The sequence below is a fragment of the Vicia villosa genome, linkage group LG1 (assembly GCF_029867415.1).
Source record: "Vicia villosa cultivar HV-30 ecotype Madison, WI linkage group LG1, Vvil1.0, whole genome shotgun sequence".
NCBI classification, from domain to species: Eukaryota; Viridiplantae; Streptophyta; class Magnoliopsida; order Fabales; family Fabaceae; genus Vicia; species Vicia villosa.
The window spans coordinates 129,697,822-129,707,493 of NC_081180.1; the positions used below are offsets into that span (position 1 = coordinate 129,697,822).

At 34.8% G+C, this 9,672-nt stretch overlaps 2 protein-coding genes across 3 annotated transcripts; one reads left to right on the plus strand and one right to left on the minus strand.

The window, feature by feature from the left end:
• The first annotated feature begins 2,452 nt into the window (after positions 1–2,452).
• On the plus strand, positions 2,453–4,100 carry LOC131644191 (rubisco accumulation factor 1.1, chloroplastic-like). Its single transcript, XM_058914622.1, has one exon. It carries the CDS (start codon positions 2,580–2,582, stop codon positions 3,921–3,923), a length of 1,344 nt encoding a protein of 447 aa, XP_058770605.1. The 5' UTR covers positions 2,453–2,579; the 3' UTR covers positions 3,924–4,100.
• A 1,071-nt stretch (positions 4,101–5,171) lies between these two features.
• LOC131644192 (uncharacterized) lies at positions 5,172–8,102 on the minus strand. 2 transcript variants are annotated; one of them, XM_058914624.1, is made up of 5 exons: positions 7,758–8,102; positions 7,329–7,612; positions 7,131–7,220; positions 5,862–6,205; positions 5,172–5,772 (listed from the first exon to the last, which is right to left on the minus strand). In XM_058914624.1, exons 1-5 carry the CDS (start codon positions 7,948–7,950, stop codon positions 5,508–5,510), a joined length of 1,176 nt encoding a protein of 391 aa, XP_058770607.1. In that variant the 5' UTR covers positions 7,951–8,102; the 3' UTR covers positions 5,172–5,507. The 2 variants fall into 2 exon arrangements, with proteins under 2 accessions (XP_058770607.1, XP_058770606.1); XM_058914623.1 differs by having other exon boundaries at positions 7,329–7,618; positions 7,758–8,100.
• Between the last annotated feature and the right edge of the window lie 1,570 nt (positions 8,103–9,672).

A 9,672-nucleotide genomic window follows, 5' to 3' on the forward strand; every position in this document is an offset into this window, starting at 1 on the left:
GGTAAATAACACAACAATTATTTGATTTTTACTATGCAAAGAAACAAGAGAGTTACCAAGTGTTACTGCAGAAAAGTTGTTAAGACATGTTGATGGTGTAATTAATAGAAGAGTCCTACAAATGAAAGGATTAGGCCTTATAAAAATTGATCCGTGAGAGAATATGGGTTGAGGGTGGAGAAGAGCTTAAAAAATTATAAGTTGACAAAAAGGGAAAAAGTCGACATGATCTGCAAAATTGGTCGAATTCCTCTGTCGACCATAGTAAAAGGTGAGACTTAGAACAGTTTGTGATTCTGTTATGCACTAGAAGGTAGGGTCAAAATGAAGATCTGAGCGGGATAATTTGAAATTCAAATGCCAGCGGTTAGCAGAAGAGTAGCTCCTAAAACAAGCACCAAAAACATGGGGAGCAGTTGTTTAAATCGTGTAGCTAGTCATTCAGCCTATAGACGAATATCTTGTCGTTACTCTAGCTTGTAGACAGTTATTTTATGTTATTATAAATAGGAGACCCAACAAAGGGCTCCAGGTTGTTAGAACAAGATTTGTTCTGATCAATTATCTTAGTTTTGATGATAACAATAATATGAATTTTGCTTAAGATAATATGGTACTCTAATCCAATGCAATTTCCTTTTCAGGAAATACATAAAGAGTATGCATAATTCAGCGCTCAGAAGCTTTGTCTCAAGGGTTCAGCATGCAACATCAGAACATGGTCTGGCAAGACATCAGAAGATGGTCGAAGCAGAATCAGAACATGGGTCTATGGAAGCATCAGAAGAACATGAGATCAGAAGCACTGAAGTTCTGATGGTATCACACACAGAAGCACTTCAAGGTCAGAAGATCAGAAGATGCTTTGCACCAAGCTGTTTGATTCTGATGATATTCAAACGTTGTATTCACAAACATCAGATCAGAAGGAAGTACAAGTGGCAAGCTACGCTGACTGACAAAAGGAACGTTAAAAGCTATTAAAGGCAACGTCAGTAGACACAGCGTGAACAAGGCTCGAGGTAGTTGACAAAAGCGTATAACATTAAATGCGATGCTGTACGGAACACGCAAAGCATTAAATGCACTCAACGGTCATCTTCTCCAACGCCTATAAATATGAAGTTCTGATGAGAAGCAAGGTTAACGATTCTGAACAAAAACAACTCATATTAACTTGCTGAAACTCTGTTTTACTCAAAGCTCAGAATCTTCATCTTCATCAAAGCTCACTACATTGCTGTTGTAATATATTAGTGAGATTAAGCTTAAACGTTAAGAGAAATATCACAGTTTGTGATTATAGCTTTTAAGAAGCAATTGTAATACTCTTAGAATTGATTACATTAAGTTGTAAGGAACTAGAGTGATCGTGTGGATCAGAATACTCTAGGAAGTCTTAGAGGTTATCTAAGCAGGTTGTAACTAGAGTGATCGTGTGGATCAGAATACTCTAGAAAGTCTTAGAGGGTATCTAAGCAGTTGTTCCTGGAGTGATCAGTGTGTGATCAGAAGACTCTAGAAGACTTAGTTGCTGACTAAGTGGAGAACCATTGTAATCCGTGCGATTAGTGGATTAAATCCTCAGTTGAGGTAAATCATCTCTGCGGGGGTGGACTGGAGTAGTTTAGTTAACAACGAACCAGGATAAAAATAACTGTGCAATTTATTTTTATCTGTCAAATTTTTAAAGCTACACTTATTCAAACCCCCCCTTTCTAAGTGTTTTTCTATCCTTCACAGGTGTGTTCACTTGTACTAAAATCACTTGTAAAAAACTTTACATTCCCAGCGCGAGGAAGCAAAGAGTTTTCAATAGTGCTAATGTACGTGAATCACCATTTTTACTTCAATGCAATTTCCCTACTTTTCAATCGTTCCTTTTGAACACTTTGTCTTAATTTCGTTTACATTTGAATTGCCCTTTAATATTATTGTCTACATTGTTGATAGTGGTTCTATTACGATAATAGAATACACCAAAGATACATTCGTTGTGTATCTCTTGTAAATATTATAGTGTTCTGTCGGTCACGAGTCACTCTCAGTCGATAACATTAAGCATCTTTTGTGGAAAACTTCGCTTGTTCAAACTCTTTGTAGGAAACCATTTCTCTTAAAATTAAATATTGTGTCGGATTGAACAAGTTTAATTTGTAGGTTTTGGAAGGACTAACGGTTGTTTACTAATTTTCACAATAAACAACAAGCAAGTGACAATTCAGTAAAATCAGAATACCCATGAAAAGTACAATTCGTCCCTTGAAGACACCGTAAAAAACACATATGTTATATTTATATACCAATGATATCCTTTATTTACTTTTTCTTTTAAAAAAACATTTTTTTCCACACGAATAATAAAATGTACAGATTAAACTTTTGACGTAGATATAGTAGATGTGTGAATATTCAATCATCATAAGTTTGTGTGGACGAGGTTGAATATCATCCACGGTGTTACTTTAGGATATTTTTAGTTGTTTCAGTTATCCCATCTCTCTAATGAACATGAAACAAGGAAAGACTAACAAACCGATAACAGCTAGTATCAGATAAGGCACTCAACACAATCCAAGATGCACTCCCTCTTACCCTCCATCAATCTCAAATTCCTCAACGGTAACATCCTCACCTCACCCTCCTCCTCCTCCTCCTCCACCAACCACCGCTATCTTAAACCAATCTCAGCCGTCGCCAACAACTCCTCATCCTACCGCAAACAACAACAACAGCTACAACAACAACCACAACAGCAACTATACCAACCCTTCCGACCCCCACCAACTCCTCTCCCATCAAGATTCAGCAACCTCGACATCCCCGGCCGAATCGACATCCTCGCCAACCGTCTCGGCGTATGGCACGAGTACGCACCTCTCATAACCTCCCTCATGCGCGAAGGCTTTTCGCCTCCCAACATAGAAGAAACCACCGGCATTAGCGGCGTCGAACAGAATCGCATCATAGTCGCAACTCAAGTCCGCGACACTCTCGTCCAGTCCAACGTCGAGGAAGAGTATCTCTCTTACTTCGACAACGGCGGCGCTGAGGTTTTATACGAAATCCGTCTCCTCAGCAGCCCGCAACGCGCCTCCGCCGCAAGGTTTCTTGTGGAGAAGAGATATGATGGGAAAGGCGCTCAGGATCTCGCCCGTTCTATAAAGGATTTTCCGAGTAGACGCGGGGAGAAGAATTGGGAGAGTTTTGATTATACTCTTCCCGGAGATTGTCTTGCTTATATGTATTATAGACAGAGTAAGGAACATAGAAACCCTTCCGATGAGAGAGTTTTAGCGCTTGAACAATCGCTGAGTGTTGTGGAAAGTGAGAAAGCTAGGAAGGTTGTTTTCGAGGAACTGAATGGGAAAGGGGAAGGTGAAGAAGGAGAGATTGAAGCTATTGTGCTGAAGGTGCCTGTTCCGGTGGTGAGGTTGCAGATTGGTGAAGTGGCGGAGGCGAATTCGGTGGTTGTTTTGCCGGTGTGTAGAGCTGATGAAGGAGTTGAAGTGATTTTGTCGGCGCCTTCTGAGATTAGAAATGAAGGTGTGTTTGGTATTGCGGTGGCGGAGAAAGGGTGGGAGAAATGGGTGGTGCTACCGGGTTGGGGGCCGGTGGTTGATTTGGGGAAAGGCGGAGTTGTTGTGTCGTTTTTGGATGCTAGAGTTTTGCCATGGAAGGCTAATAGGTGGTATAAGGAGGAGCCTATATTGGTGGTTGCTGATAGGAATAAAAGGGTAGTGGAGAATGATGAAGGGTTTTATTTGGTTAAAGATGAAGGTAGTGATGTTGGTTTAAAGGTTCAGAGGGGTTTGATTTTGAAGGAATCGGGTGTTACTGAGTGTTTAGGGAATGTTGTTTTGGTTGTTAGGCCACCTAATGAGGATAATGATGATCAGTTGAGTGAGGAAGATTGGGACTGAAACCAAGAGGTAAAAGGGTTGTAGGAATTTTAGTCAACTGAGTTTCAGCCATTTTCCCGTTTTTTTCTTGTGTTTTTTGATCATGCGGATCATGGATTTAGTAATTTGCATTTAGTTGCAATTTTGAATTTTCATTTGCTGTGCCTACTTAATAGAAGGATTTGATAATTTTTGTTTTCTTTATAGCATGTACGATTATCTTTACTTGGTTAAAGGTGAATAATATAGCCGATTGTTGCAGTAAACAACTATATATTAAATTTAGTCATCTTTGTTTTGCCTTTGGTTCAAAAATGTATTGGCCAAATTTACGCTATATGCATCTTACAAGGACTAATAAGAGTTGTTATTATGCTTTGAGAATGGTGCACAGTGAATTATGCATTTCTTTGGTACAAGATCAATAGGTTCTGCTCATGAACGTGGCTATAACTATATAAATTAAAGTCTGCAATTTGCAAGCAGTTCCATTACCACTATAACAGCTTAATTAGAATGGCAAAGAAAACATCTGGGTTTGACATTATTGATCAGGAAAAACTTGAAGCTTTTGACCTAAGAGAAGATTCATCAGGAAAAACTTGAGGCTTTTGACCTAAGAGAAGATTCATCAGGAAAAACTTGAAGCTTTTGACCTAAGAGAAGATACCACGGCGACAATAAGTGTAGCTTGTGCTTAAGTTATGTTCTGACACAATAATGAAAGACCATCCACCCATACGGGAAGAGGATGAGTGTAAAATAACTAGTCATCAAAGGCAACAGACATTCTTCACATTGGTAACTAAAACCTCAAAACAAATCATAACGGGTTTTGGAAACGGGAACATATGTTGATAGATATTTCTAAAACCCTCAACCATATGCAGAGTAAGAGGATCTGATAAGAGTGGACTAGAACTATCTTTGAGCTCACTGGTTTTAAAAAGTGCCTCGAAGCCTTTGATATGTACAGTGCCATTCACATTATGGGGTTTTGGAAAGATATGCAGATCAGTTGAGAGAGATATATAATATCGATTATAAAATGAGAAGGAATAGAAAGTAGTACCTTGATTCGATCCTGATGCTGATAGTTGAATGAACAATTTGATCTTTAGCTCAAACAACTTTAGATAAACTGAAAACTTACCATTTGATCTTTTGATGATAACTTTTGAAATTGGAATTCCAAATTGATTGTCAGAATAATGTACAAGTCCTTGTGCAACATTTATTACTTTAAATCTAGTTTTATAACCAAGTTCGTTCTGTCCAAATTGATTGTCAGACCCATTTTATTTGCACGTACAGATGCATAATCACATTTTGCATGACAAGAATTCATGCTTTGATGACAAACTTATAACTTAAATTTATGAATAGAGAGGGAAGAAAATCAAATTTTATAAAGTTTCTACCAATGTTTTGGGGGAAACTTGGTCAGGACTCAGGAGAGATGTCTAATACCCATTATAAGTTACAACACTAGCAACAAAGTGAAGAAAACATTTACTATTCTTGTCTTGACCATTTTGAAGTTTTCATTGATTTACCATCATCTCATCCTCTCAATTTCTCTTACAGAAAATGTCACAAGAAAACCTAACCAAGCCATTGTGAGGCACGCCGGTCTCCACTACCTCCAACAGAATGCCTAATGCTAATCTTCTCAGTAGAATATTTTTGTTGAAGCCATTCAAAAGCATTTACGTCAAGTTTTCCATTAACCGACTTTCCTTGCTTCCTGCGAGTCTGTTGCTCCCGTATGGAAGCCCACAATTTCTCTACGGCATCCCTCTGATGAGCTGTAAATCTTGCCACATTATCAGAGGCATGCTTCACTAAAATATCAATTACGGTTTGGCACCTATTTAGAGAAAATTAAAGGACAAATAATGTCAAAATCACAAACATAAGTAAAAAATAAATACATCAGAACATAGTAGCAGCATTTACCAAGGTGTTTTATACCGCCGAGCAGCAATCTCTAGACAAGTTATCAGGGCTTTTCTTTGTAACTTAAGGATTCGCTTAGTTTCTTCTTCGTCTTCCTTTCTTATATCGATTGCTCCATCATTCTTTGCACTTTTCTTTGTGGATTCAGGAATCAGAGCATCAAGTCCAAATGGATCAGCTTCCTCCACACCATTATTATCCTCATTTGTGGCAAGCGTTTGACCACCTTCATCTACCGTAACTGTAATATCTTTCAGAGACGTTGCTTCTTCTGTGTCATCCTCCTCTGTAGCAACTGGAAGGTTAGATATAGCTTCCTTGATTTGAGTAGCTGCTTTAGAGAACTGTACAAGTATTGGGAAAAAAAAGAATGAGAAACAAATACTATCCTTATGGACCCAAAATCCAACATAACTCACGTCAAAATTGAAAACAATATTCCAAATCTAAATCCAGTGACTAAGCAAAAGATAAACATGTCACAGCTGAAAAAATCCAGATAACATTTTCACAGAAATCAATTTGATGCATTATTATATAGCCTCTCCAAAATAAATGACGTCAAGCATTCACTAGCAGAGTGCCAAGCTGAGAATTCATCAACCTAATATTTAAGCTTTTCTTTATTAACCTAGTTGTAAAACTTAATAATCACCACTCAAAAGAAGAATGTTACACCTTGCAACAAAGCCAAACTTCAGCTACCCCAAAACTTGTTGTTGGAGTCAGTCCATGAATTAGATTGAAGGGTAACACATGTCAAGCACCGATAATCAATCTCTCACTACACATCTGTAACAAAAAGCATGGAATGGATGAACTTAATGGATGACTGTATTGAGAATAATGAAGCTTATCATTTTTGTCATCCACTTAACAACTTGCCTCAGAGTCCCTTTGGAATAATAACCATTCCGATATATCTTGACTTATGCCAGAAAAATAAAATCTTTAAAAGATTACATTGACACATATAGATCATTCTTTGGTCAAACTTCATATACATAACAAATTGATATGAAAAAACACCTTCAAAGATAGCTACATTAAAGCAATAACAACACTACAAGAACAGTATGAATTCTACGCAAAGTACATTACATCTATGACAGCATACTTTCATTTGTGATGCATGGAACAGCATTACATCTCAAAACCCATTTCATATCATTCTAATATGCTTCTCATAGCCTTGAATATAAAGGAAACTACATGGTCTCACGAGTTTAGATGAGAAGTTCAAAATAAAATTTAAGCGAGAAACCATACCACAAAGCTATCATCTGTATATAAATCATTTGCTACCACAGCACTAATTATCCACGTCGCCAACTGATTCTTCTGCTTCTTATCGAAGTACTACAAATAACAGACAAAAGAGGGTCAGCAAAATCTTTACTACACTCTTGAAAATATGAAAAAACAATTGCTAAAACTACCAATAATTTTAACAACCATTAATCTTACTTCTTTCGCATCTTGCGCTGCTGAGAACAAAGAATGATAATCTGCCCGCACGGAAGGATCTGTACAAGGTACCGGCGACAACATTGCAGCTTCTAATATGGCGAAAAAATAATCACTAACGCCAGACTTAACACTTCCTGCCTGAATCAACTGAATGGCAAGCTTTGCAGCCTTGCTGAATTTGGCAGGGTTCTTGATATGCGAAGATATCTTCTTCATAGCATCGATAACTTGCGCTTCAGAAGCATCCGTAGAGGTTTTAAACTTCAAACTCTTTTTCGGTGCTGCAGCTAAATTTACAAAATGAACTCAATTGGAAACGGATACATAAACAATAACTGCATAATTAATATAATAGAACGTAAAATCATCTAATTTAGGGTTTATAAAAAAAAACGTGAAATAATCGATTACAAGGGGTTTATGTACCTTGGGTGGTATCGGATTGAGTAGGGTTAGGTCGTTTGAGGGAACTTTTGAGAATTGGCTTTGGTATGGGTGGAACTGTAGAGGAATCGGTGGTGGAAACGGAAAGAATTGGTGGTGGTGGTGGTGGTTGAGATTGCTGGAAGTGTGGGGTGGAAGAAGGAGGAGGCAATCCTTCAAACAAATCGTCTGCCATCTTTGTTTCTTACCGCTTTTCTGATTGGGAAAAGGGAGAATGGAAATATTGTTCTTCGACTGAGTTCAAATACAAACGACAGGGTGTTCTTCGCGTTTTACTCCCCGAAAGTAAACGACGTAACGTAATAGAGCATAATCTAATCCTTGTTCCCAAATAAAAATTCACTCCTGCCCGCGTAACAAATATAATTTGTGTTCGTAACACAAATTATATAAAATATTATTATCTCATCTAAAATAAAACCAATTTGTGTTCGTACTAGAGTGTATCGATTTTAAGATAAATTTTCATACATTTAAATGAATTAGATTGTTGGCCCGTGCAATGCACGGTACCTTAGAATTGAAAATTATAATATTTGACTATTATTATTATTATTATTATTATTATTATTATTATTTATTATTATTATTATTATTATTATTATTTTAATATTAATGTTAATTTAAAATAATTATATAAATATATTATTATGTTATTCTTTAAATCAAATTTAGTGTTTTTTATTTTAATAGTTTTTTTAATGACATATTATTTTCACTAAAATATTTATTATCTAATTAAAATTGTCACTTAAATATTAATATATTCTCATATATTTTTAGTATTTCTTAAAATGATGTGGTCATCATTTAAATAAATAAATAATCTACATAAAAGAAAATATATTATTAATGGTATGTATACATAATTATGCAAATTTTAAACTATTGAGATATTATTGTCATTGAAAATTTAGTATTAGATGACAAATATGAGAAATTCAATAAAAATAATTAATTTATATATTTATATATATGAAAATACATGGAAAAATGGGATAGACACAAATTTTTAAACAATTTTTTTATAAGTTGACCTATAAATATAAAATATGTATATTTTGTTCTCCTACACAAAAAGAAAGAAAAAAAAATGATTAGCCACATATTTTTTAGACAAACCTTCTATAAGTTTAACTATAACTCTAAAACATGTATATTTCATTCTCATGCACAAAAAATAAAAATAAAAATCAACAATTATGAAGACACATGTCAATTAAAAATATAAAATATAAAAATAATAAAGATTTATATTTTGGGTGTGGATAATGATATACATCTATTAGAGAAAATGAATTAAAAAAAAGATGGTATAAATATATGTGAATTAAGAGGAAAAAAAACATCATATCACAAAAATAACAATACATCATGTAATAGAAATAGAAAGATAAGTAATACAATGTTAAACTATTTAAAGTAAGAAATAGTTTTAAGAAAAACTTAAATTATAATGTAAATAAATTTCTTTCGCTTAGTTATGTTCTTAATGATTCGTGAGATCATTATATTTTTATGATTTGCTAATTTAATCTCAATTATTTGTGATATCATTGAGAAAAGATAGGACTCTAATCATTTGAGTTATTTTGGTGTTAAAAATGAAATAATATAAATTAATTTGATCGATTAAGAAGAGATAAGGGAAAAAAATCTTACTCGTATGATATTGTGCCAATTTAAAAAAAAATGAATTTGTGAAATAGACGACCAAAGTATAAAAGTGGTGAGCAAATAATATATTTAGGATTAGTCGTAGTTATAATAATTAATAATTATTATTAGGTATTAATATCGATTTAATTTAATAATAATAGAATAAAAATTGCAGAAATATATATATAAATTACCTGTGTTGATTTGTAATTACACGACAATTTACAAACAAATTTTT